The following is a 27,903-nucleotide window of genomic DNA, read 5'->3' on the forward strand; positions in this document are numbered from 1 at the left end:
TTGGCCACGAGTCACCAAGCCCATTCGTTCCCATACATTCACATGAATAGCTCCCCATGCACCCCCCTCTCGTGTTGCGGGAATGGTTTAACCCGTTATCCACAGCTACAGAGAGACTCTGAGCACAAAGGGAGCGCACACACTGGTCATTTAATGGGGATATAATAGGACAGCATGATGTAAACATGGAATAAAAACCGCAAGGCAGCATTTCCATTTCCCGTCTCGCTGGTCCATTATCGGCGTTCAATATTACATGAGGTTACTGACTAACAACAGCGTCTCTGTCTGGACACGGAAAGGCAGGCAGTGAGTAAGAAATTGAAGCCAAGAGTGGAGGAGAGGAAAGAGAGGAGTTGAGCTTTGTTTCATCTACGCTTCAGGGTTCCTCTGGAGTTGTTCGCCGGTTTTGGACCGAACCCGGTTCGCTAAGATGATAATGTTGAGTTGACCTAACACACCATTGGATATTGTCTTATTTATTCTTATTCATCAGTTTCCCCTCTTTTTGACTCGAGGGAAACAAAGGAAAGCAAGCTAATATGTTGCATTTTTGAGGTAAGCGAGTTTTCTTTGTTCAGCCTAATTTAAGTAGACCTTTTTGATTTTTTGCATAGCTCATGGTTTATTACCGCATGCCTCAAACACCACAGAAAAACATTGCATCTTTTTTTTTCTAGTGATCTCCACCCAACAGGCATAAACAAATACCCGTCAAAATTTCCAAAAATGAATGGTTAAAATGGTTCCCATGTTGCCAGCCTCCTTATGCCCGTCACTGTAATTGCCTTTGAAAACTAGACACATGGAGGAGTAGCTCAGCTCTCCCATTGTTTACCCTCTATTGTTTTCAAACCGTTGCTTTACGCACTATGCTATGACACGGGGCATCAACACGTCTAACGGTCACATATCAGTGGACTCCAGACGAATCCTTCATGATGTGTGGGACTGAACTATGAATGTGATAACCGCGTCCGTAATTGGGTTGGACTGCGTGTAAACACTGTGAGGCAAATTGATTTTCAGTCGCGGAAAGTCACGTGTCACCCATATTCTAACAGCATCTCTCTTTCTGTCAGCCACTTTATGAAAACAAAGCAGAGAGCCTGCATTAAAAAAAGAAAGTCTAACTCGTTTATCCATAAAACCAAACAGTATTAGAGAAACTGTGAAATAATTACTAATTTTATCATTTTCTTAGATGATGTTTCTTCGTCTGCTCTGCACTTCGGGGCACAGTAGTAATAGCACATGAAACATCACCATAATTAGTACTTTGCCTGAGCAAAGAACAAGTCATTATAGGAAGCAATAAGCCTGCAGAGATCTGTGTGCAGGCATTTTTCTTTTACTGCCTTTGTGAAACATGCACATTTTTTCCTCTACCACATGTCCAACTTCTGCGGTTGACATATTTTCTTCAAGGACTAAAACTAAACAAGAGAGTGTAGTTGTGTGCTTCACGAGTGCATACTTGTGTATACAATTTAAAATGTAACCTATGTGAGTGTATTTGTGCAGAGATGTCCATGTAATGCAAAAACGAGATGTATACTGTGAGATTCTTTGACGTGAAAGAAATGAGGAGAGTAAATATGGAAATAATACAAATTGTGTGATTATGCAATTATTTGTCACACATGAACTCAAGATTCTCTCTACAATTTCAGATTAAGAGGAACATTATGGCCTCCTGACGAGATGAAACATGACCATGCTATCTGTTGGAATAAGTAGAAATGCACCTAGAGACCTTCTTTGAAATAACAATGGCTTTGAAGGTCTGTAAGTATTAGAAAGAAGGATGCAAAGGAAAATAAGCATTAATTAGACTAAGTGCTTAAGAAACCACTGTGTAGGAAGAGTGCACTGGTGTCAATCCACAGTGTCATACTTTGTAGAGCTCTAACTCTAACATCTTTTAGTGAGTCATTTCCTGGGATAACATTTGAAGCGGTGGTATTGATTATGGGAAATTAAAAGCTCAATGAACCTTGATTAAACGTATCCAGCAAAAGATAGCGGTAATGTACCAGCTAAAACAGATGATCGTGTTGCTTTTCAAAAACATCCAGTTTTTACCGTGATACATTAACATCAGAGTCAGTAAGCATCAAGCCATGCACTGTGACATCTTCAGTACTTTATTGGAAAGGAGTAAGGTTTAGGATTGGGTCATTTGTCTAACAGTGCTCTGCCACAAGAGGTACATACTATATCTTCTTTCAAATCTGCTTATAATGACATCTCTTGACATCACTCTTCTATCTCTTTGTTATAATTGGTTAGGTCAGAGTTTGGACACCATAATGAGGAGGATGTGAACAGACAGAAAGACAGTCAGGGGATAGAAACTTAACAACTTCCTGGGATTCCGTCCCAAACCTTCAGACAATGAATTAAAAACATGTTGAATCCCTATATGGTGTTTTCTGATAGTTATGTAACTAAAACTGCAGCCAAGCAGTCCCCAGACTTAGGACTGCGGCCAAAGGAACGGGTTTAGAGCTGATGAGAACTCTGGCCAGAAATCTGAAAAAAATTGTCTCCTTATACAATGTTAGCTTTTTCCATCACTGAGTAAAGTGTAAAAAAAAATAGTTTGCCATTACTTTTTTCTAAACCTCCCGAAAGGGTATTTATACTTTGATTAGATAATTGGGAAAAGTCTGCCAAATACAGTGAACAAAACATTTTCAGTTTGGAGAGGAAAGCATTTATTCTATATGGTATTTAGTTCTTATAAATAATCCTTAACATTTAGTGTTTAAATCCATATTAAGAGAGATCTCGGATAGAGATGCTTTAATAGACACCAGTGTGGAGGTGAAGGTTGACTCCAGAGAGTCTTTCATTCATGCATTTGTACAATTCAAGATTGCCTTTGTTGCTCCGCACTGTATGCACATTGCTTTGATGATGGATTATGTAAGTCCAGTGAACATCTGCCAAAAAGACTTCAGACCAAACACAAAATGTCTACAGGGGTTCCTCTGTCTGACTGAGCTCGCCCGCAACTGGCCAAGGTGTCATCTGTTCAAAGCAAAAGATAACTGAGCAGTGAAAGAAGGTCGACAGAAATAGACAGAAAGGACTGTGAGTGGAAATCGTTATTAGAGCAATTAATATGAAGCGGGGAGTGAAACTAGAGAAAGTTGGAGGGGAAATGAAGAGGGGGTATTGTTTTGGCTTATTAAGAGTGAAGAAATGAATAGAACATGAGGGAAATAAACAAATAGTAGCCATGAGGGAGGGAAAGATTGGATAGGGAAGGGGAAAGAAAAGGAGAGGTTGAGGGTAAAAGATTGGGGAGAGTAAGGGCAATGTCAATCCTAATCCCATTAATGCACACCACCAATGTCCTTCCCGCTGGCATTTTCTCACACCAGCCAGAGTTCGACATACTTGTCCATACTGGTGAAATTTTCCAGTTTGTTTTGCAGTTTTTCACCTTGCTGTCTGGATGACAATTTAATGATTGGATCGCTATCAAACAGTCAACGTATGGCAGCCACGACTCTGTCAGTGTGATTGGAACAGCCTCAAGTATGGAGCCACTGGTTTCCATCAGATCTGATTTACAGCCTCTAAAAGCCCTCTGGACATGTGTTCACTTGACTGTCATGTTGGTTTGCAGTTAGGAGAAATCTTCAGACGTTTAACATCTATCAAGAGATTAAAACAATAGGTTAGAAAATGTGCAGATTCACAATTTGTATGCGCTGAGTGAGTGTTCAGCATGTATGAGACTTGACTGTGTGCTTTCTTGCTAAAGCAAACACTCAGCACGAAGACTTTCTGGAATACTTGATCATCCTCATGAGAACTGTGGCAAATGTTTAATTAGATCTGTTGGACTTTCATCATTGGAAATGTAAGCTAATACTGTGTGTTTGTGGATGTGTGTGCCAACACAGACTAATACCAACAAAGAGAGAAAATGGAGCCAATAGAGCTTCAATTGAAAACAGTATTTCAGGACGGGTCTACAGAGAGATACAGGGCTGTGAGCAGCTGTAATAGAAACTGTGAAAGATGGAGGAGAGGTTTTATACTGAGAGTCTGAGCATTTCTGTGGGTGGTACTGCCTACTGGCGTGTTTCATACCATCACAGCAAACACGCTCAGTGGTTTATTTAATCTTGTTCTTATTAGTATTTTACCCAAATATTGCAAATGTTTACTCAATACTTCTACTTGGCATTATTAAAAGGGGAAGAAGACAGGGATCTTCTTCTGTCACCTTTTTCCTGCACTTAAAGACTTACACAGAACATTGTTGGTTCGAAGTTCTGGGTGCCTGGTGTATGCAGGGCAATTTCAGAGTAAAAAAAAAAAAAGAAGTACAACAGCATGAACATAATTGTATACATACAGTATAGGAGATGGAAACGTTGAAAGCATAGACGGTTGTCTCAAACTTCTACTCTGAAAGTGATTTATTTCATGCATTTTGAATGTGAGATTTGTACAGTTGTGAAACGCCACCTTCAGCTCACGGGCATTTTGAAAGAGACACGTTTGTCGAAGACAAAATCCACACTGTTGCTCCCAATGTAGGTACAGTGTTTTATCACAGAGAAAGAGGGAGAGCGAGCAACAGCAGCCGCGAGATAAATGATGCTGATGGACGATGAAAGACAGAAAATGAGCTGTAATCTGATGAAAGCCTCTTTACTTCACTGTCACCTCACCTTCAAGCCACAAGCAATGACCAGAGATTACAGGTGGATCAATGCTGAGGCCACTGACATACTGTACAGGAACACACACGCACACGCACACACACGAACTCTCATATACTCTTGAGATTACTTCACTTTAATAGCTCTTGAGCTGCCCTTGCAAAAACTGTTCACTTCAATTCTTTACCGTTGCACTTCATAAGTAGCTTCTCAACATCTCTGGAAATACTTTTCCCCTTTGGCGTTTTGTTTTTGTATGCATGCCTGACTGTGTGGGTGTCAGGGGCCTATAGGTCACTCAGACATCTCAATAAACTCAGAGCTCAGAAGGAGAGAGGGAGAGTGTGAGGAGGAAGTTAAAGCTCCCATACTAATCACCCTCCTGCATTGAAACCTAATGACCCAGGCAACCAAATGACCCAGGGAGAGACTGTTTCATTCAATGTGTCCTTGAGTCAGGCACATTTTACAGGACACAAAATTAGGCAAATAAAAGAAGACGTAAGCCTGAAGTAGAGGGCAGAGGATTTGAAAAGATCATGCAGATAAGGAAATGCTGCCCTAAAGTCTGTAAACAAATGGTAAATCAGAAACATTCGTACAGCATTTCTCCTCGACTCTGACTTCTATGTCTAAAAAGGAAAAGTAGCAAGCATGCGCCAGTTCTAGAGTTAGAAAAATAGCTGTATGTTCTATCGCTGAGGACGAATCCTCCCAAAAAAGAGCGGATTTTGTGTAAACAAGCAAAGCTAACTTTAATGCAAACTCAGCTCTCAACTCCTCTGGACATTGTGCGTGTGTGCTGTAACTTGCACCGCTTCTTCGTTCTCTGCTTACACAGCTCAGCTTGTTTCCAACTATCAAATGGGAAATGACCTGAAATTAATTGCCCTCTAAAATAAGTTGTGTCTGTTTACATTTCATCTTTGCTTATGAAACAAATAACTTTTCAAGCAGATAATACACATTGTAGGGTGTGATCAAAATACGATACAAATTAAAAGGGGGAAGGGAATGGGCAGAAAGGAAATTGGATGGGACCAGAAAGTAGAAAGCAATCAAAAGAAGCACAGGCAAATTTCTACATCGACTTCTCCAGCTTTTAAATCAAAAGTACAGGAGAGAGGACTCTGATGAATGTTTTCACACTTTGCCAGATGAAAAAGTTGTAATGATAATTTCAGGGAAAATATATATCTCATGTAATATGAAATGTTAGTTTCACTGTCACTCTACAAGCAGCTGTAATACTGCACATGTATTTGTTTTTAGCTAAGCAGTCAGTTACTTGAAGATGCATAAGTGGAGGCATTTCCCATTCAGTAAAATCATCTTTTGTGTGCCTTTCTTGTCACCATGCCAACTGACCACGGAGCGAGTCCAGTGACTGTGTGTAGCGCACAAAATTAGGCCTATCAATGCTTTTGTCAATGAAAGAATCCATCATGTGGTTTATGAAGTATTCACAAAAAAGGGCCAATGCTGAAGTTTCAAATGCCCAAACATACTGTAACCAAAGCTCCTAAATGTGCAATGATATAGCAGCAGTTTAAGAGAAAGAGTGATTGTCTCCCAATGGTTTATACAGAGCTTCATGAACTGTACTACTTAAATGTAACACTGACAGAGAAGCAGAAGATGATACATAGCTACGCCCACACCTTTCCTATAATTATAATCATCCTCCTTTGTATAACAAAGGTCAAACACACCTGCACTATTACCGTATATTATTACACTGCACATAGAGCTTCACATTGTATCGAAGTCAAGCCTTTTTTGAAAAGACAATAATTGTGTTCTAAAACACAATGGTACAAGAGAGATCATTTTATGTGGCATAGCATTCCTCATTGGAGAAACTTCGTAGACTTAAATGTATGCCTCTGTGTTTTTATTCTGCAGCAGATTGTAGGAGAACACATGCCTGATAAGACTGTTATGCTATATGTCTTTGTTGTCAGATCTATCTTGAATCCTAAGTAGATTCTAACTCGTTAAGTCTCTAACAACAACACACACACACCAGCACAGCCCCCCAGTGACAGATGGGCTAGAAGTCCAGTCATCCTGTTAGTAACCGTGACATCAGCAACACTGTTACTCACTGTCTCGTGCACATGAGTGTTTTCTGTCTATTCACCCTGCACTGGAAATGGAACATAAGACTGATGGTACCAACAGATAGAAATGGTGACATGAGCATCACAGTTGCTCTGTTCAGAATTAAAACCCTAAATCATTGGGATGAGAGTCTGCGCTGTAGAGACATGAGCTTGTGATTGGTAATTATCACAATGTTAATAAACAACACTTATTTTCGATAAAATGATCAGCTTTGTTGAAAGCTTAGTTATGAGACAAAATCTCCTGATTTTGAATTCCTGGTTAGGAACTTAAACAAGAATGGATTTGGTAGAGCAAACTGGAACAACCACGTAACCAATAAATTGAATAATACAAAACAACAACAGGAAAGAATTAAATCCATGCTTTACCGCCAAATATTAACCAAGAAAAATAGAACTAAAAAAGAAAATAGCGTCCACCGTTGATGTTTCTGTTCAGCTCAAGGAAACTTTGCTGTTATTCCAGAAAGTTCCAATGGAAAAACTTTATGATCCAAGTAATCCATACATGCATAAAACATATTTAAAGCAATGCATTGCAAAAATCACATAACGGGGCAAAAAAATGAATGTCCGAAAGAATGGAACTCACCCGTCCTGGTTTTTGGAGTTTCTTAAAATTAAGCACAATGTTCATAGTCCTCCTAATCAAAGATCCTCTACTCATTTGGAGGAGGAAACACCATTGAAATGAACTAATGATTCTATTGTTCTTCCACAAGAAGCTTCATAACAGTAACTCTCCTCTGCTCTATTCAAACAGTAAAAAAACAACAACTTACAAACATTTCTCCCTCTTCCTTTGTTCTCCCTCGGCCCCGCCCTCTACACACCTGTGTGTACCTGGCTGAAGCAGGTCACATGACCAGGCTGACTGCAAACAAAAACCACCACACACAGAGACATGATTGACAGGGAGAGAGACACTAAAAAAAGAGATTTAACCTCCCAATGATTCATTTTGAACTAACACCCTCTATATTAAAATAATTATATATAATTAATATTTTCCATTCTAACCACTGGGGCCATGTAAAAAATTTACCCCTGACATAAAGATTACTGTGGCTGGATGGAGTTTAATTACACTGGCCGATAAATAAAATGTTCTGATCAAAATTCTCACAACATATACCAAACTGTCCATTTGTCAAGCTAGGGTTGAGATATTTCAGTAAACAACACCAAGTGAAGCTCAAGCTTGCAATATAACTTGCTCGAGGAAAAGCAAGAACTCACAATTGTCAACTTGTAGTAATTTTCCTCTTTGGACAATGAATATTAGTGCAAATTACATTCAAGTGGATTCTTAAACAAAGATGTGATGAACAGACGCTGCTATCTTTTTAAGTCAGGCCACTTTCAGAAATGCTGAGGTGACTATTGGTTTCCCTGAAAAAGAACTGGCCGCAGTAAAATATGACAATCAAACAAAGGATAATTAAAGGTTGCTCTGTCTTCTGTACAGTGGTATTTTGTTGACCTAATTTAGAGAGAAGGCTTGATATCTCAGTAACGGCTTTACTGGTATTAGAAGGGTTTACCTTTCAAACATTTCACCTTACACTCACCATGCTAAATCTCTATCCCACTTTAGCCTACTGCCCTCTTTAACCCACTGAACGCCAAGCTCCAAGGGTTGTATTGTATTTCATCCACACACAAGTTGTCTGGATAAAAAGGATTGAAACATTATTTACAGATATGATCTAATATCCTGTCCAATCTGATTAGCTAACCAAACTTACTGGAGGTACATTTAAAAATCAATAGCAGCACTTTATACTGGAGTTAGGGGAGACACCAGTCTATCTGGCCCCTGACACAGTACTGCCAAAGATGACAATCTGAATATTGGTGTGAATATAGACATTTTGATAATCCATATCCAATTTAGTGTCGTCTTGTTGTTTTAAAGTTTTAGGATCTTCTTGTTTTCTGACACCAACTTTATCAATGAGTGCAAACTGAATTTGTCATTCTGGTGCTCATGGCATTAAAAACTACAAACAAAAGCTGTTTCTTAGTGTCTGGACAATCCACAGAACCCACTTATGAAGAGTTGTCTGGGGAATTCAACGTAAGTGGAAAGTAGTTCCAGTGAAACTGTTTATTAGGCAGAGCGGGGACAACACTGTTTCTCACAGCTGTTGAGAATTCAATTTAAAGTCCTTGTGTCGGAGTCGAGGCAGAAAATCTCAGACAAATATTTCAACCCCAGAACAAATGAATCCAAACCCTGAGTGATGGATTTCATGAGAACTGCTCTGCTCTCTTGTCTTGAAGCTCTGTATGAATCAAAGTCAGATTTTTCACTTCTACAAAACAAATAAGAAGAGGAGCCCACAAAATGCTGCTGTATTGATTTTGTGATGTTCAAAGACATAATGTGACGAAGACTCTCTTTTTGCTCAGTACAGTGTGCACCCTCTACAGCAAAAGGTGCGTTTACTTTGAGTGAACTATAACTTATCCCTCTTGAACTTTATTTCACCATCATTCTGTTTCCTTGGCACAGGAACTACAGTCAGTGTACCTGTGGTTTGTGTGAGGATGCCAGAGGACCTTACAAAGAAAGGAAGCTGACCTCAAACTGTGAGGAAGAAAAATACAGCTTTCTTTTGATTTTTCTTTCAGACTTCTCAGAAACATTCTTCTTCGACTTAGTTTTACTCTGCAAAAAAAAAAAAAGTACTTCCACAGTCTTATCTTCCTGTGGAACTACATTTCTGAGTCTGTGTATTAAGCCCTCGTGTGGGACTCTGTGATTTTGACAGATAACACCTGACCTTGTTTTTTGTTCAGCAGCAAGAGTAGCCCTGTCAGGCACAAAATGTCGTGTTCTTTAATGCGTATAGCACATAAATAAGTATATCTTTGGAAGCCATAAAGCGGTGAGTCTTTGTGCATCATATTTCAGATTTCTTTTTTACAACTGAGCATCTAAATATGTGTGGTGTGTTGCCTTTTTTGTGTATTAAGGATGTCAAATATTTCCACACTTTTTGACATTATGTGATTTGAAATGACAGTATCTCTGTTAGTTTTGTGATGGGTTGCAGAAAAGTACCCCCCAAAGCACAAATGCACAAAATAAAACAAGCAGTTACCCAATGTTGGGTGCCTTGCCGTAGTATTGATATCTCTCATTTTTTACTAGAGTTCCAAGTTCAAAAATCTGGTGCCATGACAAACCTAGCATGTATTGAGTTTTTCTACTTTGTCTCTGCCTTCCTCTCAGTCGGTCTTTTGCTCTCGCTCTTTGCCAAAGCCCTTTCAATCCCCACCCTGGAGAGCAGCGTGTCCTTGTTCTGATGACGCTCCGTCGCCACCATTCAGCGTGGGGCCCCTGAATTATTTATGCTGACACAAACCCACACACCTAGAGAAATTTGGCACAAATCCTGTCATATTTTTTCTCTCTCCATTTTCCTATGTCAATAGAAGTCTGAGAAGATTTGAAAATGTATTTATCTCGCAGCAGGTTTGAAGGAGGAAAACGTTTGCACATGTGCAAACAGACCCACACACATTTCACAGCGAAGGCAGAGAAGGCTACACTTCTCTTCACATTAATCAGAAAGTGAATGCAGAATACAGTTGAATTGTTGTTGTTGTTTGCAGAGAGCTGTGAATGAATACACAGTATCAGTCATTCAGAGAGAGCGGGACGTTTCATGCTATTTCTATCCTTTTAAAGGGCATTATCCTCTAAAGATCATAGATGTTGTGATCACGGGTGAAGGTTGAAAGTGAACTGTGGCAAACACTGTTTGGAAACTGGAGATACAAGCTGGTATAAAGTAGAACCAATCATAAAAGCTGTATCACAAGTGCCAGCAGTGCAGTGATTTGATCTGTGACCTCAGATTTTCATGAGAGCGGTACCGTAGCAAAGATTCCAACAGAGAGCACATCAACACGCAGAAAGGTTATTACACTGCCAGTGGGTATGATATGTAACCTAACATTATTTGCCTGTCGGGCTGTCAGAGGCATGTAAGCAAGGATACGGCTGTGATTTGTGTCAAGAGATCCCGAGTGGTGATTCAGTGCGCCCTGTTTTTCAGCGGGGAGGACAAGTGAGCCTGTGAAAAAGCATTTAGATGTTGGTTCAGTGTAGAAATGAAAGTCGTAAAGTGAAGCTGACAGTGTTTTAGGGTGTTCAGTGCCGTGGAAACAATAGAGGAAGTAATTGTAATCTTAAACAATTAAATCTTACACAATATAGAGGTAAAAATGTCTCAACGTTCTCCTAATTTAACTCACAGTATAAAGAGACATGTGCAATGCAGTGTGAAAATTAGATCCTAATCTATACAACATGTGAGAAGAGGGGCCACAGAAAAGCTAATAAGGTTTTGAGCCCAAGAAAAGCCTATAGGTGTACTTATCACAGAGAAACCGGCAGTAACAGAGCTCTTCTCCTACGCTTATATTAAATTGCAGTGTAATGTCGTTCCCCCGCCTGTTTTTTAGGCAGAGCACACTTTTATAATCCCATGATAATTTTGGCTGCTTTTGAATCACGAGTGCCAAAAAGAGCACACAGCACGTCTGCGACAAAGTCTCACCTCTGGAAGAAGCTGCAGGTATTTTTCCACCATACATACAATATGGTTATGATATTTCTAAAAGAGTCTCGCTGTGAGTTACTGTAGCTATTATGTTTAAAAAATAACTGCAATGTTGGTAAAGGGTTCGGATTCAAGCTGTTTATCGAACCATGATTTTCCAGCGAGATATTATTGTCTGTCAGGCTTTAAGACCACTGGCTTATGGAAAATACATAAGCATCAAAGATGGGACTGCTTTATTTGTAATAGCCTTAGTTCACTCATTTCAGTGGATGTCCTGATTTGTTGGTGAGTAACAAAGGAGCATTGGCTGAATGGGGTCAGAGGTCAGGACCATCTGCTGCCAGGGGCCTCAAAACAACCACCAGGGATTGGTTCTTTAGTGTGTGCATTCCCATGGAGACGATCGCCCCTTCCCATTTGCAGGGTCCTTGTACCGCTTCTGGTTGTTATAGCAACAGACAGGACGTGACATTGTTGCATAATGTGCTGGGGCTTGTTTTTTTTTTTCTATCTTTGTTGTTGTGATGTTATTGGTGGGCTGTTTTCTAATCATGTCATCTCTCTGTTTGAGGCAGTAAGCTTAACAGAGGTAATGTGACGTTACCAGACAGTGTGACTCTGGAGAACAGTCATATTTAATCTTACAGGCAACCTGAAGAGACGATTGTGTAGTTATTGGTTTATCAAAAGGTAAATTAAATTGCTTTCCAGTTTTTTTTTTCCCACTGGCTCTGCTTCTGTTTTGTTGGAAATTTGATACATAACGTGTCTTTACTCAAAAAAATTCGATGGCCATTTACACTTTTTTCTTTTTAACACTAAACATGATCTAAATGAAACCCTGCTCACATCTGATCCAGGAACAGATTAAGCTATCTATTCTTAATGCTTTTGAGTGTCTACTGTATTTAGTATTTCACTTTATCTGCAGCAACCTGTAATGAGAATTGCCAGTCTGCAGAGCAGCAGCAGGATGCTGTGATGTGTAGGTGGATCGTTCAATGAACCAGACAGCTGAGTTCCTCCTGTCATTAAGTACTTAGTTGAAGTTTCCGGCTGTAGGAGTGCTGCTCTTGAACTGAACTTCAGAAATCAATAAAGCATCATTTCCCATCCTCAGAACTGTAGTTACTGCTGTTGACTTGGCCGTATAGTATGTGCCATGCAGCTAACATGAACACTGAAGATTTATGCTGGCGGTAGGTTAATGCTAATCATCTTCCATTGTCTCTGAGTCAAAAGCTCAATTTTTCTCCCACAGGGATCCTTGTTTACGACAAATCATTGAACTTCTAAATACAAGCATATAGTTCATCTTAATCTATGTGAATGCTTTTAATTCCACATTAACAGGGAGGCCCAGTGGCACAGAGTCAGACTGGTGTTGTTGACATATAGAAACTCATCTGATGAGAAGGTAGTGTGGTGAGTACTACAAAGTAATTAACTGCAGCGGCTGACATTTAGATGTCTCGATGATACCTAGAACATGACGCAATGAATTATTGAGACACTGGCTATTACTAACTAGCCCTCATTCCTATCATAGCTGCTCATTAATTCTGCCATTAGACCTTTTCAGCACACTGTAGACTGTTGCATTTTCGATTGGAGAGGTGATCCTACAGCTGCAATATAGTGATGATTTATCACTGCACAGTCATTTTACTTCTCCTTATACGAATGAATGCAACAACAAAAAAAGTTTTCCTTTTCATGAAGTTATAATGCAAGTTGATTTTCTATTATATATCTATTTTCGATTCAACATGTAGTGCTGGAACAACAAAGCTCTGGCTTTAGAGGTCTGTAGAGGAGTTATATTGATAAAATGAGCCAGGGCTGCTAATGTGCATGTAGCACATTAGCAGCCCTGTTTGTGTGACATCATGCATCAGTATCCCAATCAATACCTCTCCTGTAAAACCAGCCAGGTGTGGGTGTAGTTTGTGTGTGTATTATGTATAAACACTAAAGAGTGAGAGAAAGAGAGAGACAGTATGGGAGTTTGTTATAAACAGTATACTATGACGTGACAAGTGTAGTGCCCTGAAATGGAGAAACAGACAACAGTAGTAATAGACCTCAAGATTTAAGAGGCACCCCACATAGACTTTAAAAGAAGAGTATTTATAAAGTGAACATTTGTATATTAAACATTTAAATGTGAGCAGAAGAAGCTGATTTACTTCACTAAGGCCAAAGTAAGTTAAAGATTAACCACTGACATTTAAATTGTCAATTCCCGCTGAGGGTTTTTTAGAAACCAACCATGTTTCTATGGAGTTATTGGAAGTTCAAATGAAATGCACAACAGACTCAATGTGTCTAACTTCATTTATGTGTTCTCCAAACACCGGGGCTTTCCTTGTGATTTGTCAGAAAAAGAAGCTAAAGATGTGAGTAAAGGATACCAAACATGTCCAGAGTCAAACTGATGACACATCACACGTATGTGAGGCTCAGAGGCTCAGCGTTGTGTCAGGACTGGGTGTCTGTGCAAGATTTATATAAACATCTGCACTTTTGTGCTCTCTTTTCATCTCTAAACCTGTAGGTGACTGACACACTGATTAATTGAATATATTCACATAAATGATGTGATTTCAACACTCAAGTTTGATCACTTTTATTAACTGGTGGAACACAGATGCTACCAAGAGGTGACACAAAGTGAAGGCCCCAGGCACATTTTTATCTATCACAAGTCCTCTACTGTAAAGCAAGGGACTGGAATCTCCAAGCAGCCAGCAGCACTCTGCTAATTGATCTCTGTGTGTCTTTTCATGACCCAAAGGAAACAAGGAGATCAATTAAGAGTAGAGTTGTCAATAGTGGGCTATATTACATAACAAAGCATCTTTATGTAACATCTTGTTAGATGAAAGGTGAATAGGTCTAATATACATTACAAAGTGAGTGGTAAAGCCTAATCGCCAGATCCCCCAGAAGAGATTAAAAGTTCACATTAGGTGACTGCACTGCAAAATAAACATTCTTTTTACGTCAATGTTGTGCGGTGAACCTGGTTTCATTTTAATAAAGGTTACAAAAATACTTTGTTTTCATGTAAGATGAGTAGAATTGTTGTGCAGGCTTTTTGTTTTTGCTCGTGTTGGTGGGATGATCTGTTTCTGGTGCAGCAGTTCTTGTTTCATAGGTTTTGCCCTTTTGTGTCCCAAAATAAAGCTTTTATTCTGTTGTTCTTCTTGTGTAAGGTTTTCACATGCATATTGTACGTATTTTAGTCTCAAGATTGTCTGTTGCCGAGTTCCAATAACGCTGAAAGCAAAAATAGGCTCACATAACATTTTCACATTTGATCTCCATTGAAATAACCTCAAATTGCAAAAAACCTTACAGAAGTTGTAATACCTTACCCATCATATATATATATATTGACATCGCACTCTACCAAAATCTGACAAATGTTATTAAAGCACAACATGCATTGTCGCACATGTTTTGACCCAGCGGTCTCTCAGTAGTGAGTTATGTTTATATATTTAACTGAATAATCAGAGCAGAGATGCACAAGTTAAAAAAAGCTTTAGTTCTGTGAATCGAACACAAAGCTCACGATTTCCTCCGACGGACAAATGTACAAATTTGTGTAAATGCTTCTCTCGATGTCCATCACCATGGCAACACATACGTCTGTGTAACAGATTTTCAGCTACCGGTCAAGTACTTCCAAAGTGTTGGCAATAATTTGTTGCAGCCACGTAACTGTAAATCCAAGTGAATGATAGTGTCTGATTTGCACTTTTTCTTCCCTGCAGTCATTTCATCTGCAGTAGGAGTGTTTAAAGTGGCTGTGCAAAGCTCAGATGCATGCATACTGCTTAGTCAGCACTCACAACTGAGGACTTAAAATGAGTTATCAATAATCCCTTCCTCCTCTAAGTTCTCTTTTTCTCATTCTTTGTCCATGCCTCTCTTTTGCAGGTAGAGTCATCTCAATGGATGAGCCCCACTGATCCAGTCATCCTGACACCTTCCCTCCCCCCATAGCCCGTCCTCTGTTCTCAACAACGTGCCCCCCCGACCCTCCTCCTCCTCTTCCTCCTCTACTTCAGTCAACATGACTTCCACAAGTAAACTTCTGGGCCTGGCTGAGATGGGGCTGAAGTGTGACCAAGAGATAGAGAGAAGATATGAGATTGTGCCCTCGGTGGTCTGCTCCATGTGTTGCCTCTTTGGGATCATTTACTGCTTCTTTGGTAAGTGATGATGTAGACAAAGTGGTTCTCATTACGTGTGATACCTTCTCTCTTGAAGAAGAAGTATCTGAAAAGCTCTCATGCATGAAATGAGATCACTAAAAAGTTGGATTTCCTTAACAGCTTGCAACAGGACAAGTATGATTTCAGAATGTGATGTGTGGGTGTTAAAACAGCTTGCTACTTTTTCCATGTATTTCCAGCTAATGGTAAAGTAACTTTCTCCAGCATAAGACCTTTATGTGTCTTTGCACAAAACTGTCAGTGACTATAAATTGATCTCCCAAAAGCTATCATGATGTTTTTCCTTTATGCGCTCCAGTCATTTAAAAGCTGCTCAGTGTAGTAAACGTAAACACCCAATTTATAAAAGGTAAAAAAAAATGCACTAGGCACTAGTTCTAGGAAAATCAAAAGAAAAAGAAATGGTCGTCTGCCAGTAGAATAGGAGATGAACCTGATGGAAACAGCAGAGGAGGGACATGTAGCTGTAATATATTTCCTAGATGTGTTAGTGCCAGGAAATAATTGAAAGTGCTGAAACATGTCGCCAAAGAGCCCTGAAATCTCCACTGTTTATCATTTCTCTGTCATTTCTATTTCACTCTGCTCTACAGCTGTACAATATTATTGATTCAGGGGGAGTACAGAGAGGTTGCTTTGTTTCTGGTTACGGGATTCAATTTTGAAATCTTGGGGCTACACACTAAGCTACCGTGGTTGTGCTAAAGCATACTCTAAGGCATTTACTTTCCTTCAATGCTTAAGCTGCATTACACTATGGTAAACTCAGGGTCTCTAAATGATTTCTTATAATTACACCAAATCCTTAAATCTTCAGGGACCTTACACAATGCCCCATACAGCTGTCAGACTTACAGTATTAGAACAGTGGCTGCCTACTGAATTCAAAAAAACACGTCAGAAGTTATGCCCTCGTTTCTCTCCGCTCAATGTTGCAGCAGCAAAAAAGAAGGCAGAGAGTTTAATGGAAACAGCCCCCTGTTGTCTTTATTCTTACTATCCATGGGTTCATTTATAGGTTAAGGCACAAAGCGAAGTCTTTACTCTAAAGCTTAACTTTGTGACCGGGGAGGGACTGTGTTTGATTACATCAAAAGTATTTAGGCGTCATCCTAATGAGGTTGGATGTAAAGTCATTTCCGGACTGTGAAATCAATAAATAATCAGAGTGAGCAAGAGATCTGTTGTACTGGTAACAGAAGTTTTACAAGAGTGTTTTTTTTTGGTTTTTGGGCAGGAAACTAATAGCAAAACAACATACAAATGTCAAAATAATGACACGGCATTAAAAATAGTTCATGTATTTTTTTGTAGAAAATGAACCACTAATGACCTGGGGATTTCTTACAGACTTTTGTAATGCATTTACTTGCAGTTTTTTTTTTCCCGAGATAAAACTGCAGAGATTTTCTTCTTGCTGTGACCTTGTGTACGAATGCTTTTGAAAGACTGCAAACGACTCTACACAAAATAAAGAGGCTTTAATAAAACTAAAACTATAAAACTTCTTGAAATTTCAGCTTTAATTCATCTGAATTCTGGAGAAGAATCGAGTTCATCTGAACTCCATTTGTACACTTACAGATCTGTGGTTGTTTATTCTACCAGGGACAAAACAACAACATAACCCAAAGAAAGAACACCTGTTCTAAAGGCTTCTCTTCATCTTAAAGAACCAGGGAATAGTGATGTGGAGCCAACGCGTAGAATGTCCAATTTTTTTCGGAAAGCAATCTACGAGCTATTTTGGGCCGAATTGTAATGTATGTTGAAGCTCAGAGCAGATATGTTGCATACAAAACTTCTGACAGAGATTCACAGGTGACATTAGCATTCATTGTATATACCTTGGTAAAGCATCAGCATCAGTCCCTGCATTACAAACAAGTTACCGAACAACTTTATTTTTCAGGGCTGACAGCATGCAGCAAGAGCAGAGACAAATAGTCTGGTGGATAACAAATGTAGAACAGATTGCATTTGAAGTACACCAGAACATATCAAGCTGCCTGTGACAACAGTGTCCTCCTTCACATCTAGATTTCTTCATGCATAATATTGTAACCATTGTCTTTAGAAAGCCTACCATGCCAGTTACCATGTGCTCAAGTCCGTATGTTCTATAACCGCCCAACAAAGACCAGCTCTTAAAGTCTCTTATTTATAAAAACTTCATCACAAAGGCTGTTTGGTATTCTTTCAAAAAACAACAAAGTGTCACGTAACAAGCAGAAATGGCGCCATTATACTTCTAAGATTTTCAGTTCTTCACCATCTGCTGTCTATTTGTCTGTCACCATACTGAGACAAAAAGAGAACATAAACAAGGTGCATTTATAGTTTCTGTGCCAGACGTTGCAACTGAAAACCAAACAAAAACACTCTTCTTCAGATGAGACACTATGCAGATTGTTGATATTTCACAGAAGCCCCACAGTCACATTTAAAAAAAACAACAACAAAAAAAAAACATCAGGGAAACACTGCTTCTCGTTGATTTTCTGTAGTTAAATTGTCTCCCTCTGCTGATAGATGTCTCTTGCATTTGGATTTGGTTTTGTTGAATGTTTTGAGGAGAAAGGTTAGCTGTCACTTATCTTCATCGACACAAACACAACAAAGCTGCAGCAGAAATGATGAGTGATGTTTCAGTGACGAGGTGGATAAGAAAGAGGAGAAGGGAGCACAACAAGAGCTTGATCAGCCAGGGTGAACAGATGGGATGAAGGGTTGGGGGGGGGGGGGAGTAAGGGAAGCGACAAGGAACAAAAGAGGGAGTGGGAGGGTTAAGCAGAGGAGTTGAGCAGTGGAACAATGGGCAGAAAAGGAAAAATGGAAGAAATGATTTGTGAGGAAGAAGAGGACAAGGAAAGGGGACAATGAGCAGTTAAAGGGATACAATTGAAATGGGTTTTTTTTGATTGATAAACAATCTTGGGAATTTGTGCTGGCTTTAGACAAAAATCTATTACCCCCACCCAATATGACACTTGTCTTCAATTCAGTCAAACTTGTGTTCACATGTACTGGCTGGAGATTTCTAGGAAGGGCCGTGTGCACGAGGGAGGTGCATGGACGGCCTAGGTCGGATAAGGAGTATTGTGTGGCTCGACTGTGCAACGCCTGATTACACAAAGATAACAATCTGATGTTGGTTACCCTTGAGACACGGTCCAGTCAGACGGAGAGAGAGAGAGAGAGAGAAAAAAAGAAATACAGAGCCAAAAAATAGGAGAGGACAACAAACATAACTAAACTAGAAAGCAAGGGTGAATTAGATTTGAAATGTTGATAATGTGCCCTTCTTGCGCTTGGATGTCTTTTCCCGTGTTTCCGAACATAAACATGGAAGCAAAGTGGCGAGAGAGGAAGTCAAGGACAGGAGGGACAACACAAAAGAGGGGATGAAAAAAAATAGGAGCGCAGCTGTTCTATTCAGAGGCCTGTTGACTAATGAATGTGGACGACCTTTTGTAATAAAATGATTATCATACTTTAGAGCAGCCTCATAATGGTTTATTGAGACAGTTTATCCCATCTTCCCATTACAGGCAGTGAGGAAATGCTCATCTCTTTGTGGATAAACTACTCATTTTAAAGGGACTGCTGATTGTTTTGCTGTTCATTAAGATTTCTCCCATTAAAATGATAATCATAAATAATAAATAAATAATTTTATGAACTTCTGTAAAAGCAAGCCACACTTCATTCACCAGGAACGCGAGAAGAATTCAGAATTAACACATGCAGCTTATTCCAATAATTCATGCTTCAGAGTTTTATTTATTCATTACATCTGATATATTATTAATTCTAGATATTCCGTTTTTAATGTATTTTGTGCATTAATCATGAGCCCTTAGTAAGACAACTCTTAAGGTGTTGAGATGGTAAATAATGCATAGACTGAGAGCTGACAATAATCCAGGAAGTTAGCGATCTTTTCAAGTTTTGATAGACGATGAATAGATCATTAGTTACAAGAATCTTTGATGCACAACATTTGAATGCAAGTGTTGGCCTCACAGTGGTCTGTGTCTCCTCTCTCCTTCAGGCTATCGATGCTTCAAGGCCGTGCTGTTCCTCACAGGCCTCATGTTCGGCTCTGTGGTCATATTCATGCTGTGCTACAAGGAGAGGGTGATGGACACTCAGCTCAGCGTGGAAGCGTCGGTGGGCATCGGCCTCGGCATAGGGACACTGTGTGGCCTTGTGACCATGTTGGTCCGCAGTGTGGGACTGTTTATGGTGGGCCTGCTGCTGGGACTGCTGGTTGGAGTGGCTTCACTGGTGGTGAGCAGACACATTTCAATGACCCCACAGGAGTTTAATGTTTACGATATACTTTAATTAATTCCATTAGTACGTCCAGGAAAACCTGCAGAAGGTGTTGGGATACAAAATATTAAATTCAATCCAAAAACCCGAGCTTTTGAAATAAAAAAAAAATAACCTCTCTCTCTTTCTCTCACTCATGTTCAAAGGTGATGGAGGAGTTCTATCATCCAAAAACTGTGTGGGTTCCTCTGGGTATTCTCCTGGGCTCTGGAACTTTATTTGCCGTCCTCACTCTTCAGTGGCAGCGCTGCTTTGTCACCCTCTCTACAGCTACATTCGGCTCTGCTATCATCACCATCACTGTGGATTACTTTATAGAGCTGTTTGCTTTGGTACACTACATCTACGAGAGACTCAGGGTAGGTTTGTTTTGTGTGCTTTGACTTTTACTAATATTTGAGGAGTCATGTGTTCTCTGCGCCACAAACAGGATTCAATATGAGGCTATTTGCTTTGGGTAGACTGATCGAGAGTTTGGCTGCCTTACAGGAAAAGTCTTATATATATATTATGTTTTTTACAAAGCTATCACTAAACAATTAACCTTTTTGAAATGGCAACGAAACGTACCTTGAGGGTGCCTGCAGGTTGTAAGTGAGCATTGTACTGTATAAGTGGGTGGACTGAGGACAGACGGAATAAAGTTAAGAAGGAAATTAATTGTGACCAAGTTGTTGGCGGTCGCTGCTATGGAAACAATGACTCAAACAAACTTCTAGAGAATCTAGAGGCTGCTGCTTGATAAAAACTTAACGTCTTTTTTGTATTAAATGCAATTGATTTCAATACAACTTAAATAAACCATTTAGAAGTTCCTAAAATACTTTTTGTAATGACTTAGACAGTGTAGTGGATGGAGTTGAAAATGGGAGAGAGAGAGTGCAGACATGCAGGACAGAAGCCACAGGTCAAATTTGAACCCAGGCTTCATTACTACAGCCTCTGTACATCGGGTGTGCAAACGTATCACTCAGCCATCAGCGCCCCTTTAAATTCTTTTTTACTATCAAATAGTCATGGACATCCTAAAATTGCTACCTTTGGCTAAAACTTAGATTAAAGAGTTATCTCAAGGATAGTGTTTCTGCAGTGTTTCGCTTAATGGTGAGTCATTTTGCCCAAATGTAACCATTACATTACATAAAGGTACATGAAGAACCTGACTCAGAAACGCCGACCAGATAGTCTGCAATCTGTAATCACCCCAACTCCTGTCCTGATTTCACTGCTGGGTTATTTCCTTCAAATTTAACAGGGTACTCAGTCAGTATGTGGAGGGAAAACTCTCAGGACGTCCGTGTTAGTTTGACACCTTGAACTGGAGATCTGATTGATAGAAGTGGTGACAAATACAAGAGAATTGTAATGTGGGAACATTTTTGTTTATTGTACTTATTTCTAATGATGTGCTGTTTTCCTGGTGAATGTAGAGAGAGTCCAGAATCTCGTAGCGCACGATCAAGATAAATTTCATATGTAACATTGGCCCTCATTGTTCTGTATGAAACTATATATTCATTAATTTCTTCTTAACTATGTATTTTTAAAGATAATCCAACCAACGTCTGAGTTTGATTCGTACAGTTATTGTCTTTTTCACAGGCATCAAAATTTAAACACAATTTGTTGAAACTTTGAGTTTTAAACTGAATGTAAAACTGAAAGAAATTATGTACAAAAATTAAAAGTTGTAATCTTTGCAGGTGGCTCCTAAGAAGCCAGTGTGCTGGTTTACCTGGGTCATCTTGGGTGTTTGGCCAGTCCTGGCTTTACTTGGAGTTCTGATCCAATGGAAAGTCACTGCTGAAGGATATTCTCACACGGAGGGTGAGTGATGCTGCTACATGTAAATGACCAGTCTCCTGACGACAGCTTTAAAGCAAACAAAGGAAAAGAAATGTTAAATGTTCATCTAATTTTTAACTCTATGGAGCAGGATGATTATTATCTGAAAATTTGAAGACTCTATTATCGATGAACTTTAGGGTCTGTACTTGGGTCACGTTCTGTAAAAAGGAAAGGAGTGATGCAAAGCTGCTGCAGAACCTCTGGCATTAGGTATACACATATTTTGAAAGTGGCTAAATCAAGTTTCTTTCTTCCCTTCCTCGCTAAAGGGGAACAGTACAACTGTTATATTTCCTATTTCTCATGTCAATAAGGACAACGTTCACAATGTATGTAATCGGATTCATAGGTCGAAATAAAGTCCAAAGAACCGGGGTGAAAAAGGTAGAAAGGAGGATTTTAAGTTGTTTTTAATACAACAGAGAAGTATAAATCAAGACTTACCTATACAAGGTCTTCACACATAAAATGTTCTGTTGAGTAAAATGATTTTAGACATGTATTAAATAGTAGGGTGGGCAAGCACTGGCAACAGGACTAATTCAGGCTCTTGTTGGCAGAACAGTTTTCAAGAAGAAACTGATGAGGGAGTTTTTACATGTTGGTTGATGAGTGTTGAGCTGCAGTAATGTTGAGAGTCCGGTCAATGCCACAATGACAGGTTTGGAAAATTCCCAAAACATATTGACCCCCTTTTGGGGGAAAAGAAAGTCTGGGCCTGAGCAGTGTGTCTTCTTCGATCCTAAATCTCACAAATAAATAGTTGATTGCGTTTAAAGTCAGGCCTTTATTTTACTGCGGGAATAAATCTGCAGTCTGACACAGCTCCTGCTCCTACCTGTAACTTTGAGCAATTGATGTGCTCTGTAACCGCTGAATCAAGAGGAGAGGCTGTGCTCACCTCACCGTGTCCGCTCTAACTTTATGGTAATGTGAGCCACAGGCTGCAGACGAGGATGGTGCAGAGCTGTTATAGAAGGTTTTAAAGTGCATTTGATCAAGCTAAAATCAGAAATGTTTTCAGGCAGGGAGGGATCATCTATAATGTCTGTTTTTCAGCCTCATTTTTGTAGGTTTGAGTCATTGATATGTATTAACTTTTAATATTGCTGCTTTGAAGTCTTGTCACAGTATTTACCACAGATATCACCAGTCACCATGGCAGCAACTTTTTAATGAAGGAGGACTACTGCAACTATACACATGCTCTTAAAACTGTACATGTGCTGAAGTTTGTGCCATAAGGCTGGATTTAAGCCAAGTTTAAATTTAATACGTGTCCAACTCCAAGACAAAAAAAGTAACACATCTGTTGTATATCTTCAATGAAAATGTAATCTTGGATATATATTTAGCGTCTGCAGTACACAGACTGATGATGCGGTTCTCAGTATGAATCTCACCAAGGCCACTGCAAGCCGATGCTATCTTATCAAGAGTGGCAGATTTATTTAATAGGCAGTTTTAGGGCAGCTTTCAGAGTCACGAGCAGTATGAGGGCAGGGAGAAGTGTGTGTTAGTGCAAGTGTGTGTGTGTAGGTGTGTGTGTGTGTGTGTGTGTGTTAGTGCAAGTGTGTGTGTAGGTGTGTGTGTGTGTGTGTGTGTGTGTGTGTGTGTGTTAGTGCAAGTGTGTGTGTGTGTGTGTGTGTGTGTGTGTGTGTGTGTGTGTGTGTGTGTGTGTGCGTGAGAGTCTAAATACACCAGCATGAGTGTTGTCAGCAGAATGTGACATTGAAGAAAAAAGCCTTTCTGAAAGCAGCTACAACACAGATGGCTAGATCGCACACACATTCAAGCACACAGTGTTAATGCAACACACACAACAAAAACAACACACAAACAAATCGTACACATAGAGAGACAGAAATATACTAGGCTCTAGTCTCTCCCTCACACCCTAACTACAGAAAAATTGAACACCCACGTCTTGTTTGTTTGCACAGACACACATGAATTCATGCATTTGATCTTTGACGTGCAGAGTTAGAAGAAGTCACACATGGCCTCAAATAATGGGATTAAACTGCCAGCTGCCATGGCTTCCAGTCAGAGGGTATGGGCAATGAGATAGAGGAAGTTTTTTCGTGCTATTTTGAAAAATGTACAATTGCGTGTGGGGGGAGAGACCTAGAAAGGCAAAGAGACATGAAGGAGGAACAGGCAGCGAAAAACTGTCTGTGGTAATGCCAATCAATTGTCAAAGATTCAGAAAACATTTCTTCGTTAAAGTAGAAAGAGCTGCTAAAGAACTTCCTTTTAATGTTGTAAATGAAATCCCACACCAGTCTTTATCACTGCTTTACAGTCCCACTAGGAAGAAAATGTGACTTTATAAGCAAAAACCTGATACATTCAAATCAATTAGCATATTATCAGACGTTTATTTATGGAAATATGGAGGAGCCACCAAAGAAGAGCCACCAAAGAAGAAAAGGGAAAAATAATAAAAGTACAACTGAAGAAAAGGGAAAAGAAAATAATACCATTCTGAAGTCAAAACAAGTGTGAGAGAGAACAAAACATTGAGTTTCTGTATCTATCAGATATGTGTTGCAAAAAGAGATACAGCCTGTGATCAGGAATGTGGATGAGGGGAAGCTCTTGCCAGTGAACTATGAATGTTATTGCACTTACTGTTGCTTTGTGATATGACTCAGGTCAGTCAGGGTCATTATTGAATCACCTTTTCAAATAGGAAACAAATAGTACAGGAATTACAAATGTAGGTGGCAGAGGACAGAGGCTAGGGAGAGGGAAAAAGAGAAACATAGGGAGCAGGGAGACTGGGGGAAGGGTGATTAAGTGGGGCACAACATGAAGCAGGGCACCCGAGTGGAGCAGTGAGCAAAATCATCTGTATGCAAACTGATTGAATGACGTACACGACACAGGCGTTCATTAATAGTGGGCTGCAGTTGTTGGAGAATTTTAACACACACACACACACACACACACACACACACACACACACACACACACACACACACACACACACACACACACACACACACACACACACACACACACACACACACACACACACACACACACACACACACACACACACACACACACACACACACGTCTCTGTGCGCCTATAGTTATGCACACCCCAGTCAATTAACCATCACCCCTTTATTGTTAATCCCAACCCTTTGTATAGCTATCAAAGGCTCAAATACGTTTTACTAAGTGGGGACACACGGTCCTCCATATGAGTACTGTATACACACACAAACAGGAGCATGAAGCCACAGCAGAGGCCTGTGGTAGGGTGAACTGAGGAAATGGGGGGGGGTATCATTAAGCAGTTTCCTTGGCAGATGGTGCCTCGTTAGCTGTCCGCCCGCACAAAGAAACACCAATAGACCTTATAACACTTCCGCATCCACACCCACACTGTAAATGTGACACATGCTGCACATCTTGTGTTCGTCGAGTTCAGAGGGGTCCTTGTGCTTGTGGTGACACTTTGACCTCACTTAATTAACATGAAGCAATCCCCTAATGCTGCTGGATCTAAAACTGAAATCAAAGTGCTTACAAGCTAACACAGGCACAAATAATCATCTGTTTAATTAATGGACAGTAAGACAGGATGGATTTTGGACATCCAGGCGGGGGTGGGTGTGAAAATAACGAGAACACAGTCACCCACTCATATGTCAGGAGACTAAGCAGCTCAGTATGAGTACTGCCATCTCAGTGGAAAAAAAAATGAAGGGACTTGGGAAATGGACGTAAATGTTTTTCCTTCCGTTTTTCATTTTGTAGCATGTTTCTCAGAAGGTTTTTCTTGCTTTACTCATCAGTCTAAGTGATTTCAATGTTTCCCTAACTAGCGACCTAATCAGTACGTTTTTATATCCATAAAAGCTTTTATTGTAGACTCTCGATCTTCTTTCCTTCTGTCTTGTTCTGAAATCATCTCTGGTCTCTTGGTGTCTTTTCTCCAGTGGTTTTGAGCCGACAACAACGGAGGGTCCAGCTCATGCGGATCCGACAGCGGGAAGAGAAACTGAAAAAGGAGAAGGAGAACAAGAAGAAGAAGAAACGGCAGAGCCAGAAGACCAGCCATACTAAGAAAGTCCATACACATCATCACCACCACCACCAGCAGTACCATCACCCGGCAGCATCCCACCCTCATCACCAAAACCAGAGCTCTCAGCCTCCTAAAGTCCCTCCTCCTCAGACTGAACCCGGCTACCACCGCAAGTCCAACCCTAAGAGACGCTTCGATGGAGACGTACTGTCACCGGTAAATAAAGGAGCGTGCTCCTTGTTGGTTTCTGAATATCCCTCAAGTCAGAAAAAAGTCAAAACTAAATAAGATAAGATAAGATAGTCCTTTATTCATCTCGCAGGCGGAGAAATTTACAGCGTTACAGCATCAAAGCAGGATAGCAGAAGAAAATCAGAAAGTGCAAAAACATTTAAAAAGATAAAAATATAAGTGTAGAAAGTAAAAATGGGCATCAAAACAATAAAGAGCTAGTAAAAAAAAAATAGGCATCAATTAAAGAGCTAGTAAAAATATGCATCAAAAAAAAGGAACAGTTGAAATGCCAGTAACTTAAAGATGTAAGTCTGTGTTAACAGTATGAACACTAGTATGCACACAGTGCATATAAGGGTGCAATGTTATTGCACAAACTTTAACATTTAAATTTAAAATTTAAATGTCAATAGTTCAATGATTTTACATGTGTAGTGTGTAAGCTAACTGTGACTGTGTCATATTACACTACGCCTGAGGTCCATACATAATATTCATAACTGAACCCTGTCTGATTTTTTTTTGTACAGAGCTACATCAGGAGCTTCCGGGACAGACAAACGGACAGACGAGCTTACTCCCATAGTCGAATGATGAGCCGCTCCCGGATGGGTGAACTGGACTATGACTGCGGCTCTCAAGTACCCCTCACAGCCCCAGGTGGTCCCCCAGTTCGCATCTGAAACAGCAAAATGCACAAATGCGAACCAAACGACCCACACTAAAATCGACCAAGACTGCTTAAAAGCTCTTGTCACAGAAACGAGTCCGAAACCTTACCATACCGTGCCAACACAATCAACTCCCTGTTGACCAACAGAAACTTAACGCACCCAGAAGGTGGTTTGTCTGTGTCCCACACTGATGTGTGTCCAGTTCGGTCCCATTCTGTTCTTAATGAATGTCAATACTGAAGAGAAGAGCAAAAAGTGCTTACTGTTGGGGAGGAAGTGGTCAAATCCCAGACACCATGAGTCATCACTGACTGTATTTGACATCAAACATCTAGTGTAATTTGCTGTATCTGGATGGGAGTTCATTGAAATGTCTCTTTTGAACATTTTTTGTTGAAGGATTTTTGGATTGCTTTAAGCCATTTAAGCAATTTCCAGAGAAACTGCTGTGGGGAAGCAATCAAAACATTCCACATAATTTAAAATGCCACTGGAGTCATGGTACTACTGCCATCTATAAACCTTCAACACTATTACTACCTAATCTAAACAGTTGTCCTCAAGGATTACATGATGAGAAGGGAAAAGAAAACCATCAAAATCTGCTGACACTGAAACAGAAAGGCAGCTCAGTTCACAATTTTCTCTACCGGTCACTACATAAGGTCAGGTGTTCATGGAGTCTGTGAGGAAATTAAGACATGAGAGCTGTTGTAGGTTTAGAGTGAATCAAACACTTGACATTAAATATGTTTGTTCCTGAATGAACTCTCTACATGTCATCACTTTCCTCTTCCCTAATGAGGTCAAATGTCTTTACAAGGACCTAAGCAGACAACACATCCCCCCTACCTCCCTTCTTCTGTCTTTGTTTCCCGAATTTACAGTAAATCTCAAGCTACTGGTTGTAGTCCATTTTTTTGAAATCCCTCTTCTTCTTATCCCCAAAACAATCTATATTTGCAAACATTGCTTTGACAGAAAGACAATAAAGCTCAGTCTGATACCAGTCACCAAGCTGTTTGACACATGAGATCTTTTAAATGGTTTTAAGGGGACCATACATAGCATAAACAACATGAAGTGTGTGCTCGCTTATGTGAGTGGACACACTAGCCCC

General features: G+C 39.9%; 1 protein-coding gene across 1 annotated transcript; it reads left to right on the plus strand.

Annotated features, from left to right (window-relative positions):
* Positions 1-27,560, plus strand: tmem198aa (transmembrane protein 198aa). Its single transcript, XM_079357736.1, has 7 exons — positions 1-558; positions 15,346-15,620; positions 19,699-19,937; positions 20,129-20,341; positions 21,686-21,809; positions 25,787-26,091; positions 26,640-27,560. Exons 2-7 carry the CDS (start codon positions 15,482-15,484, stop codon positions 26,790-26,792), a joined length of 1,173 nt encoding a protein of 390 aa, XP_079213862.1. The 5' UTR covers positions 1-558; positions 15,346-15,481; the 3' UTR covers positions 26,793-27,560.
* Positions 27,561-27,903: the final 343 nt, after the last annotated feature.

The sequence above is a fragment of the Symphodus melops genome, assembly GCF_947650265.1.
Source record: "Symphodus melops genome assembly, chromosome: 12".
In the NCBI taxonomy this organism is placed as follows: Eukaryota; Metazoa; Chordata; class Actinopteri; order Labriformes; family Labridae; genus Symphodus; species Symphodus melops.